A 12,437-nucleotide genomic window follows, 5' to 3' on the forward strand; every position below is an offset into this window, starting at 1 on the left:
ACATGGTAACTGATCTCCTTAGTAAAACCTGTCACTCTACCTTCTAACTATATCTAAGATTCAACCACTCCTCATCACCTCCACCTTTACCACCTTGCTCCAGGCTATCATATCTCCTGCTGTATTATCACAACAATCTGTCTCCCTACTTCCACCTCTTCCTGCCCAACAGTGTATTCTCAACATAGCAGACAGAGAGGAGACTTCAAAATTGCACTCAGATCATGTGTCTACTCAACACCCCAGTTCCTTCCCATCTCACTCGAGTTAAAAACAGATCCTACCAAGAATTACAAGGTCCAACCATGACCTGGTCCCCACCTACATCTCTGCACTCATCTCCTGAGATGTTCTCCTCCACTCACTCGGCTACTGCCAACTGGCTTCCTTGCTCATGCTCACATATAAGCTCTTCATGGCTTACCTCTCGCTCCCAGTCACCTGCTTAAATGTTACCTCAGTGTTTCCTTCCCTGACCACCTTGCGAAAATAGCAAATGTCCCTCTCCCCTGGCCCACCTTTCTCCATAGTATATATTGCCATCTGAAATGTACGCTTGTCCTATAAGATTACAAAGCAGGAGTTTTCTCCGCTTTGTTTATGGCTATATTACAAGTGCCTCAAAGAGAGCCCAGCCCATGCATGTAATCATAAATGTATTAATGATCTAGGTCAGTGGTCGGCAAACTCATTAGTCAACAGAGCCAAATATCAACAGTTCAACGATTGAAATTTCTTTTGAGAGCCAAATTTTATAAACTTAAACTTCTTCTAACGCCACTTCTTCAAAATAGACTCACCCAGGCCATGGTATTTTGTGGAAGAGCCACACTCAAGGGGCCAAAGAGCCTCATGTGGCTCGCGAGCCACAGTTTGCCGACCACGGATCTAGGTGATATTCTGCCACTTTGATAAAGTCTTCCTAGCTCCTCCATGCCAAAAATGGTCTGTCCGTCCCTTCTCCCAACTTCTCTAGTGCTGTAGGTCTACCTTTCTCATGGTATTTCACAATCAGCATATTGTGTGCATAGTGTGTGCACAAGCGTGCATGTTTGGCTTAGCTCCCTCACAGGTTCACATGTTGCCTGGGAGGAAAACATAGCAGAAGGCATGCAGGATACATGCATTTAACATCTGTGGTAAGAATGAGGAATGTTTTATCACATTTAATCAAGCAAAATAAACTTGAAATGTTTCAAATATTCTGTAAGAATATATAACTCCTCCCCAAAGTTTTATAAAGAAAGCTTTATAGGATTTATTAAGGAATACTGAAGAATTATATAAAGGAAATATATGAATTTATATATGAAATTATATATTGCTCTATGAATGTAATATTACTTAACTAGGTATGACTATATAAAACTGATTTGTATAAATTTAAGGATATAAATTTACTTAACTCATAAACTGAAAATAATTAGGCTATTTCAGCTAATATTATAACAGATTCACCAAAAAGAGGCAAGGAAAATGTTCAAGATCAAGACATGAAGGGAATCTGGATACTTAAAACATGAGGTTATGAAAATTTCAGAACAAAAATGGAAATGCAAATATGATAGTAATATTATGGTGGGGGGAAGGCTGGCTGGTCTCAACTGGCCCAGACTTCTACACTGGTGCTCTTTGAGACCTCACTTTCTGCACTGCAGAACCTGAATTTGTGTCTTTTCAAAAAACATACTCATCATGGGCAGAGCAGCCTCCTGAGAGCCCACGCACAGAGCCTGGCACACAGGCAGTGCCCAACGTGAACAAAGTGAGCCAAACACAATCAGGAGCTGACAAGTCCCTGCACAGGGCAGGAATGTGAGCTCCTTCTGTTCCCTCGGGTGCATAAAGTTTCCTACATAAGCTTGAGCACTTTCCATACAGGCTGAGCCAGGCACTGGAATGAGACAGGAGGTGGGGGCTCCGGGCCTGACCATGGCACAAATTTTCACCCCAACCTAACATCGTTTCACTTCTCTGAGCCTCAGTTCCCCATTCAAGAAAGGGATCGTTATGAGACTGGGGTAGGTTATGTGGACTGCATGTCAACCATCTCATGCTGTATACCAACTCTTCTTATTAAGGCAAATATAACTGTGTGGGATCTTCTGAAAACTAACTCCCAAAGCAGTTTCAAATAAGAGAGGTCATCCCAGGCCACACTGATAAAATCTAGAACTTTTGGAGTGCGGGAGTGTTCTAGCCAGATCATGAAGAATTCTGTCTTTCCTTATCAGAGTTGACAGCATAATAAACTTCTGAGGGCTTACTGTGAGCCAAGCAGCCTACCGGGATTATCTCATTAGACAAAACCTCAGTCCAGTTCTACCACTCACTAGCTGGACGACCTTGGGAAAGCTGCAATATCTGCTTCCCTTTCTCCATGTTTCTAAAATGCATATGATACCCACCTGTCTACCTTACAGAAATGAGATGACCACCAGAGATAGTCTCAGGAAAATTGTTCAGGAAAACTATAAAAGACTGCATGCTCTAATATTCACTAGCCAATCACAATTCTTACAATGCATTTATCTGCCACCCTTAAATTTGGAGAGGCTTCGATTTAGAACTGCTTTGGATTTTTTACAAAAATTAAAATATAGGTCTACTATGTTGCATTTTTAGCTGAATCGACTCTTTTTAACAGCAGTTGGGGTAGAGAGAGAAAGAAGGGGAAAGGTAAAGAAAAAAGGTATAGATTATAAAACAGTATTACTAAAATCTTACTCTCTTCTCCCACGATGCTGATCAACTGCTACTCTCCTAGCACTTTTTGACTAGTTTTATGATGCATATTATTTTAGAACTCAATTTCAGAAAACTTATTGATGAATATCTAAGGAGTAAAGGATCAAAAAGGACCAACGTGTAGCAAAATTTCCTTACTATAAAAATCACTAAAAAAAAAAAAATCACTGATAGCCTCATGGGGCAAATAGAAATTATATGATATTAAGTTAGGAGGCCCCAACCTTCAGAGGAAGATATAAATATACTTATTAATGCACCTCCAAATACACGGTGGGCGAAAGTAGGTCTGCAGTTGTGAGTATGTGAAGCGCAGAGCTTATTCTTGTACTATTATTGATTAATTATTGTATTATTTTCCATATGAACAACTGTAAACCTACTTTTGCCCTACCCTGTACTAGTATACCTCCATTAGGTGTTGCAGGAATTCACTAAACTAAAGGGTAATCAATACTAAAACCGGGGTAAGAGGCTTTAGAGCTGCCATAAACTAGATTGATAAATAATATAAAGGAAACTTTTCATTTATAGTTTTATAGTCTAAATCAGGGTTTCTCCACAGCAGTACTATTAACATTTTGTGGCCAGAAAATTATTTGTGGTTGGGGGCTATCCTGCCTACCGAAGGACATTCAGCAGCATCCCTGCTGTAAAGGAACTAGATGCCAGTAGCAATGCCTGCCCCCACAAAAGCTCACCCAGTATGACAATCAAAAAGTCTGCAGATATTGTCAAATATTTCCTGGCAGCATAATCCCCAGAAAGTAACTCACATCAACATTATTTTCCCTTTCTTTTTGTTGTCTTGGCAATAAAAAGATAACTGGCAGAAGATTCAATGGCTTAATCACATTGCAAAATTATAACTGTATACCCTTACATATTTGTCCTTAGAGCATCCACCAAGACCATAAACGCATAAGTCCATGCAACACAAAAGCACACATGTGAGAAATGACTGGCACATACAAAGCGTCTTACTAAAAATACACAAGTGACAAGTGTTAAACGCCAAATAAAAAGCAAGCCAAAAATTAATAATCTAAGATTTCAAAATTTAATACACATTTCTCTTTAACCTGGTCCTTACCAAAAAAAAAAAAAAAAAGCATTCATTATTTTTCAACCATAGGATGTTGAACAATAATGATTTTCCAGATAACCTACATTATGTCCAGAGAAGTATCACCCAGAAATCAGTTGTCTTATGCTTATAAACACTTATGAATATCTTTATAAACATGAAATGAGTTCCAGATTAAAAGCCTATATTCAATCCAATTTTTTGTTTTCATTACAGATCAATTTAAGAAAAATATCGGTAACTGATAGAATATAGGGGGGGGGGAATACCACATAATAGATTTTTTATTGCAAGTGGCCTAAAATGCACTTGAGTTTTGTGAGAACGTATTTGTATTTGTGTTACTTTCCATTATTTGACAAGGCAAGCGTTATTCATCAGTCTCAATTTACAATCTTTCTTTATTTGTGTTGTTACCTTGCCACTAAATTGCCTTTATAACAAACACTGTACTAGGCAAACAACAGTCTTGAAATAATCTACAGGAGGCATTTGCTCCTGCTAGTGACACCCCAGAAAAATCCTTTGCTTTCTGAGTCTTGGCATTTGGGTTTCTCTCTTTTCTTAACCCAGTTATACCGGTATAATGTATCCCTAAAGAGGGGCATGCACAGCCTTTGAAATAGCTGTACCTGTTTCCATCCCTCACATGACTTGTACTCAGGGTACTTGTAACCACTTTAAGAAAAACAACCTATTTACATTATAAAGTCTTATTTACCAATGAAAATGCTTCTGAAAATTATCATTCAAAATGCTTGAAGCTGCAAAGAGGTTTTTCATCAAGTTAAAACAGCTTTGCCTTGATGAATCAAGATGAGCAGATGCTTAAGCATCATGTTGAAGTGGCCGTGTTCATCCTCACTGATGAGACGGCTTTAACACCTGAGGAGCTGGAGAGGGAACAACGTGTCCTTGCACGGCATATGCAAAGCAGGCTGGGAGCCTGATTTTTAAAATCATCAACTGAGAAGTACTTGCAATGATGTGCCTGTGCTTCAGTGACACCTTTGACATCCAGAATGGTTCGATTGCTTTAAATAGCAATTTTAGCAACTTTCAAGACCTCTACACTATCAAACTATCAAAACTAGAGAATCTTCTAGATAAATTAAATCTTAGAGATGAATTAAGTAGGGAAAAATACTTAGCTACTCAGTCTTAGGCCTTAAATTTAAGATACCTGATTAGAGATCAATTAAAATATTTAAGTTTTCTTCTTGCTCAAAAATGTTAGCAGTTAGACTCACAACATCAAAGAAAGTTTGATGGAAAATATTTATTTATATGTAGCTACCTGGTTATTTTTCACTAAGAATAAATGATTCTATACAGTTAGTATGTAGTAAAAAGTAAAATTAGTATTTACTTTTAACTCTACTATTCTGGAAATGGAAAATATTTCCAGAAAGTTATTTTTATAATACTTATGTCTATCAGGAGACTAAAATTAAAAAAACAGACAAAAATTAAGAATTAGTTATAAATAATACTGGAAACTACCAAGATTTTAATTTTTGCAAGTTTTGGAAGGCTAATTTGACTCTATAACACAGAATGTTTCCAAATCCTACTAAGGGAAGATTAATGGCATTCACCATCCAAACTAAAAAAGCCCAAATAGGTAGGAGTATACAGGCAATGCCAACCGCATGTATTCCAACCTCAAAGTAAATGCTAATATCCTCTTTCCATCACAGATTTTCTAAAATGCAGTTATGCAGTTTTCCACATGCAGAAAGGAGAATTTAGGTCTATATAATAATCAAATACCAAAATAAATATACCAAATCTCAGGTAAGTGTTTTTGTTACTTTTAATCAACTCCTTTAAAAAAAAAATACCTGAAGTTTGAACTAATAAAACAATTCTATTGTTGTGATATAGCAGCTCATGCACTGAGCACTCAGACACACTACCATTAGGTTACTAAATTAAGAAAAATATCCCATTTTAAAATCTCATGCATAGCACACAGCATCCACGTTTAGTAACATGCCAGGATAGCAGTGCAGTGACACATTACACAAAGGACAAACAATGTGCAGAGATTTCTTTTTTGCTGCAAACCACGACACTTACCCATTCTCACCATAAATCTTTTGAAAGAGTCTAAGAAATCAGAAAACCAAAAATTAAAAGTCATTTCTTCCAGTATGTTATTTTTTAAATGTTCGACGTTTTTAACTTAAGTGTCTAACAAGAGATGGACAAATCTCAAAAGGTTGCTTTTCCAGTCACGTTCTTGATCATGTCTCAAATTCTAATTGATCTCATATCTCAAGGAATTCACATTAAGCAAGATCAAGAGTTTCCGGATTTAGCTTGAACTGACAAATCCAAAACAAAAAGCTTTATTAGTTGCCAGGAACTAATAAAAATGTTAGATTTGCATCTACTAAGTTTATTCAACCTAATCACATTTGCCCATCCCAAAGTTCAACAAACTGAACATTCATCAAACATCAAGTGTTCATTATTCTAAAAATGGCCATAATTACATACATGTAAAATTTAGCAGACAGCAAATAACATTCATGCATTTTAATCAAGTTTGCACTGAACTTTGAAACTATAAATTTAGAAATGCACACACTTATAGTCCAAGAAACCTAGGTCAAAAACAAAAGTCAAAATCAAGTTAAATGAAATTTGCAATGCCATATTTTAAGGGAAATTTTTACACAAAAATCACACACTCCAAAATGAGAAACACATAAAACCAAACTACAACCGGACTGTTTCAGAAACGCCTGGACACGAGAATAAAAGTCTGTAAATGCAATCAGAAAACATTTTCATGAAACACCATGTTGCAGAATAGTACCACAGTCTCTCCTTACGGCCAAAGGCAATGACTGTGTACACACTTTCTTAAACGGGCCTCAAACAGGCGATTCAGTGATGTGCAAATATGGAATTGCACTTTTTCCATGAAATGTGCAAAGGTTTCTCAAAGCAAAATAAATGTTTAGAGGATGCTTCACAATGGCTCGTGACATGCAGTCGGGCAATATGATGCCACTTTCTCACACAAGAAAAGTAACACAAGACCATCCATTCAGTACAAGCAAAGTCCTTGCAGAAACACACTCTGACCTCTCAACCATCAGCCGTTTCCTGTGCCTAAGCCTGCTGGCCTCCCGGATGGCCTCCCACTTCCGTAAGTCCGCCTCACTGCAGGGACCAGGGATGAAACTGATGGGAGGCACAGAAGTTCCCATCTTCCAATACTGGATCTTACGGGTCAACATGTCATCTGTCTTCTGCCGATACGAAGGAACTAGTACTCTACAGCTATTACTTTTCTCTTTGGCTGGGCATGTCCTTTCAAGTACACAGAGGAATTTTGCTTGAATTTCTGGAGGAAGAGTCCAGGGTTCGGGGAAAGGGATTGGTTGGTATCTATCTGGGGCCCCTGATAGAGGCACTTCTTTCTTCTGCGCTGGAATTCGGCGGACAATCATATCATCTTTCTCTAGATCTGGAAGTATGAGTTCACCTTCTCTGCACTGCAGAATTATATCTCGCTCTACAGGATCATCTCGCTCAGAAAACCTTCTGAAGTCTTCGAAAGCTCGGAGAACACATGGATTGGCGTGGAAAGCCCCAGTCTTTCTGACAAAGAAATCGTCATTCTCTAAGTCAGGGTCTAGGGCTGACATCTCAAGGTCACCTCTTCTATACCCTGGTGCGTAAGAGGGATGCTTCCTGCGAGTTATGAGCCTTGGGCCAGCAGTGGGATCAAGTTTGATATTTGTTTCAGAAGATAAGATGTCATCAGAATATGTTTGGAGGGCCTGAAGTAATAAAAACGGACTGAAGCACAGAAAAGAAAAAGGAAGGGAGAATCTTATTAAGTGTATTAAGGAGAACAGGTAATTAGGTAGCAGACCAACTAGCCATTATTGTTTAATTATAGGGGGCATGGCAAGGACTCTTGTGTGGAAGAAAGACTAGCACTGAATGCCACCACCTGTGACTTTCCTGGGTACCACTTAAAGAAACAAGAGCAGAGGACACAGCTCAGGAAAGGTGGGCACCAAGCAGGCCAAGCGACAGGGCTCGAACTGGGTAGAGTACACCTCCCTGAGATACAATGCAACTCTTGCTCTCACCTCTTCCTCACCCCATGAGCCACAATGACCTCATTCTCATCCCAGAGACGCAGGAATGATCTTGAAAAAGTTTGAGAGTTGGTCATGAAGCACTGTATGCAATAGGCACCGGTAGGAAGCAGACATTTAAAAACTACAATGCTCTGAAGCTGTACAAAGGCCCTGGTGACTCTTCTCTTTGCATTTTCCCACCAGACTTGCCTGTCCACCTGTCCATCTGAAAGTTATTTCCTTTATATCCCCACGCATAGCACAGCTGTAAAACTATGTCCACTTTTCTTTTTTCTTTTCTTTTTTTTGACATATTTTTATTGATTTCAGAGAGGAAGGGAGAGGGAGAGAGAGATAGAAACATCAATGATGAGAGAGAATGATTGATTGGCTGCCTTCTGCACACCCCCTACTGGGGATCGGGCCTGCAATCTGGGCATGTGCCCTTGGCCAGAATCGAACCTGGGACCCTTCAGTCTGCAGGCAGATGCTCTATCCACTGAGCCAAACCAACTAGGGCGGTCCACTTTTCCAAAGGCCTTTTAGAAATGGTTTTCCAAAAGAACTGACTATGCCACATGTAACTCTATACTATTTTATACATGACTCTGCTAAAGAATATTTAATCCTATAGACTTCCAAGCTTACATGCCTGCACAGAAAGCAAAATGCTATACATAATGCTTTTATACTAAATATTAAGTGAGTACAGTTTCATGATTCAACACTATCATGGTCAGAGGTTAATGGTGCAGCAGAAGCTGGCCGGGTGTTGCATGCCAGACTCCAAGCAGGAAGGCTCATGCAGGCAGGTACACCTGGGCTCCTCCGAAGCACCACTGGTTCTCCTGGCTGCTTGGGTGTCCCATGTGCTCCTGGCTACTTCCATCAGGAGGGAACGTCTTTGGCAGGTGCCGTCTAGCCTACGCTCTGCTTTCTGCATCCAACTAAAAATGGCAGAGCTTCTGGCAGAGCCTGAATCCTCATCCTCAAAGTCTGGGCTCCTCCTACTGTGGAATGAGGCAGAGACAGGAAGGAGAGAGGCAAGAAGACAAAGAATTGGAGAAAAATATAACTAAATAATGTCAAGCTATGACTATGTATAGAGGAGGACGTGTTAGGCTCCAGATCTCAAAGTTTCAATTTAAATGACTTTTTTTCCCCAGTTACAGAGGTTCTATAGATGTTGGAAGGAAATCAATCTGTCTCTTTCATAAAAAGCACACACAGAACGCACCCAGCCAGGGCACTGAATGACAGAAACAGGCAGAAAGACAAACCTGAATCCCTGAAATTCTTTATACCATGGTTTATAAGTTTCCCTTTTTATTCTTTTCCAGTTCACATCTTCTGGAATCCAACATTTGGGAAGAAACTGATCAAAAGTGTTCCCTGGGTTTGGCATGATGGGGCTTAGCTTTCGCACATAAAGGTCATCCTTTACAGTGTCGGGGATGCTTGTCCTTTCTTCCTCCTCCTCCAAGTAACAAAAGGAGTTTGAAGTTTCTTGTACTGCTGTCCAGGTCTCCACATTTGTGCCCCAAGTTCTCCTCTCGTTACTGTTCAAAACATCCAACCAGTTAAGATACTGCATGACCAACGTGTGACAGAGAACACAAAAGGCATGCCTCCTGGCTCCCAAAGTCTATCCCACTGGGAATGAAGCAAGTTAGTTTCCCTTCTCATCATTAACGCTCCTAGAACAAAGTCACGGCAGCATCACAGCACCTCACTTTAATCAGAGAATAGCTTGATACACGAGGGCCAAAGATAATAATCAGTGCTAAAAAGAGACAATTGGCCAACAGGTTGGGGGGTTACTTTCTGTAACGCAATCAACAGGATAGACATTTGGCCCCAGGAGAAATTTTTCTGACCTCCGACAGTTCCCATAGCCCGGTGGCTACCGGGTCAGCAGGAGAAAATAATGGTGAACAAGAGTTAGGAGAGAGAGTTTTTGAGGTGAAACTCTCTGGCCTCTTTTTCACTTGGAATCTAAGGTTGGCTAAAGTCATCCAAAACTACAGGAAGGCAACCTTTGCTCATCCTTGGCATCCGATCCACTTTCAGGACCAAATGCCTCCTTCTGATAGGAAGCTGGATTTGAAAAGTCACACTCTGCTCTGCTAACTTGATGAGAAATCAACATGGGGGCAGTGGGGTGGGGGTGGGGGTTGAGGGGGAGCTGCACAGCTGAGCACCCAAGGAATAATGTAAGTCACCCAGTAAGCTGCAAGATACCAATAATGCTAAAGGCAGGCATCTAAAACAAGAACAAGCAAATCATATGCTGACATTTTTAAATGGAAGAAATATCTTCAAGATATGAATGACTAAAAATGCACGGGGGGGGGAACATTTTCATTAATGAAGTGTAAAGTATTATCTATGAAATACAGGTTAAGGACCATTCCTTTTACCACATTTCAATATCCCAGCACATTTGCAAACACAGGACATTTTAAAGCTCAATCATCAGATCGCATCCCAGTACCTTGGAAACGTCCCATCGGCTTCTGTGCCGACCGGGCTTGCCCAGCTTCTTCTGTTATCCTCATTTCTGTCCGGCTTCTTCTTCCTCAAGGGCGCCGGCACGTAGGACGGCTGTCTACTTTTGTTGGGTAAGAAACGATTGAATGGTAAAGCAGATTTTGGTTCAATGGCCGAAATCCTTCGATAGGACATATCATCTTTATTATAATCCTGCATTTTGAATGTAAATTCAGAATCTGTGTCGCTTTCACAACCTGTAAAAATAAAAAGGCACCAGAACTGGCTTTATTCTCCAGATTACTCGTCTCTGCTGAAACCCACACAGCATGCCTGCTTCGTCTTTCCCTACTGCTAACTGCGGGAAATATTTTTAGAAATTTGTCATGAAGTTGCGATAAGATCCATTAGGAGGAACTGGCTTTGCATACTGGAGGCGCCTGCGGTACATTCTTTCACTGTTGTACATTCTACGCAGAAAAAGTCCCAAATTACAGCTGAAACCCTTTTCTTCTTGACTTTCCTTGCCCATATAATTTTTTCATCAAATTTGTTGATGGAATACATGTCAATAAAACCTAATAATACATGTCCATAAAACACACTTAAGATGAGATATAAAAGTAATTCTTGAGAGACAGTAATTTAAAATAAAGCATGCAACCATCTAAAATTTCAGTGAAGTAAGAGATAAGGGAGGGCACAGAGAAAGAAGCAGAAAGCACAAAAGATCTTAAAGGGGGTCGGCAGACCATTCTGAGCCCCCCTATACGCAAGAATCACACGTTAGGTATGAGACAGGACCAAATGTCTTCTAACGTCCCATAGGAATGTCAAGTCTCATACCTTAATGAGAACACAGAAGTCAGGCTTTTGTAAGGGTGGCCGTGGGAATTACATTTTTGGTACAAAGTCATTGAAACACAAATTCAAAAGACTACACCTCAAAGTCAGATCCATACAAATACAACCCACTCTCTTAAAACTAAATAGATGTGCCCTTTTAAAGATGGGAGGAGAAGAGGTACAGAACACGGCTACAGACCGGGCCAAGCTGTCGCCCTCTCCTGCCCTTTTTTCCTTCCTGCCTCTGCATATTCCTAAAGAAAGTTTGCTAATGTGGCTTGCTTCCCACCTGGCCTCTCTGAGGCCGACTACCTGAGCACTGCAATCTCGCAGCACACGGAGCAGAGCGCCTGCAGGGTTAACCTGAGCTAAAGGACTCTTCTCTCCTCCCTCCGGCTGGCAGGAGTCTACAGTAAATAACAGGGAGACTGGCCTACAGGAAGTGGTTTAGCACACAGCTATGTAAGCAGGAGGCCTGAACAGGGCCAAGGAGAGGCACAGCAAAATGGGAGACATTTAACCAGCTCTCACCAGGAGGATTTATGGTCAATCATCTGGTGCTTTGCTTGTTTTTACCACCTCCTACATAAACAGTACATTTTTTGGAAATGAGAGGAATGTCTTAATTCTTGCCAAAATTTGTACATGTAAAATCTTAAATACACAAAAAGATTGTTCTACTCGGGAGTATTTTCCCCACCTTTATTGAGATATACTTGACATACAATAGTGTATATGTTTTTGTTTTAATGTATTTTTATTTATTTCAGAGAGGAAGAGAGAGAGAGAGAGAGAGAGAGAGAGAGAGCGCTCCATACTGATGAGAGAGAATCATCGATTGGCTGCCTCCTTCACGCCCCCCACTGGAGATTGAGCCCACAACCTGGGCATGTGCCCTGACTGGGGAATGAACCGTGACCTCCTGGTTCACAGGTCAATGCTCAACCACTGAACCATGCCGGCCGGTCAATAGTGTATGTGTTTAAGGTATACAGTATGATTTGATTTAAATATATTATAAAACAATTACTACAATAAGTTTAGTTAATGATGGATAAGTTTAGTTATCCATCATTCTTATATAGATACCAAAAAAAGACCAAAAAGAATTCTTGTGATGAAAACTCTTAGGATCTACTTTCTTTTAATTTTTAATA

The 12,437-nt window shown here is 40.1% G+C and overlaps 1 protein-coding gene across 16 annotated transcripts in view; it reads right to left on the bottom strand.

Moving 5' to 3' along the window:
* Positions 1 to 12,437, bottom strand: part of LMO7 (LIM domain 7) — a 210,943-nt gene that overhangs the window by 41,998 nt on the left and 156,508 nt on the right. For 8 of the 16 annotated variants that reach the window (XM_079778625.1, XM_079778632.1, XM_079778627.1 and 5 more), the window contains 3 exons: positions 10,439 to 10,691; positions 9,225 to 9,503; positions 5,918 to 5,947 (listed from right to left, as the gene is read on the bottom strand). In XM_079778625.1, coding sequence (XP_079634751.1) covers positions 5,918 to 5,947; positions 9,225 to 9,503; positions 10,439 to 10,691 — 562 coding nt within the window. Of the gene's footprint in view, positions 1 to 5,917; positions 5,948 to 6,934; positions 7,655 to 8,762; positions 8,952 to 9,224; positions 9,504 to 10,438; positions 10,692 to 12,437 lie in introns of all 16 variants that reach the window. The other 8 variants (XM_079778624.1, XM_079778618.1, XM_079778620.1 and 5 more) reach the window with 5 other exon arrangements.

The sequence above is a fragment of the Cnephaeus nilssonii genome, assembly GCF_951640355.1.
Source record: "Cnephaeus nilssonii genome assembly, chromosome: 8".
NCBI classification, from domain to species: Eukaryota; Metazoa; Chordata; class Mammalia; order Chiroptera; family Vespertilionidae; genus Cnephaeus; species Cnephaeus nilssonii.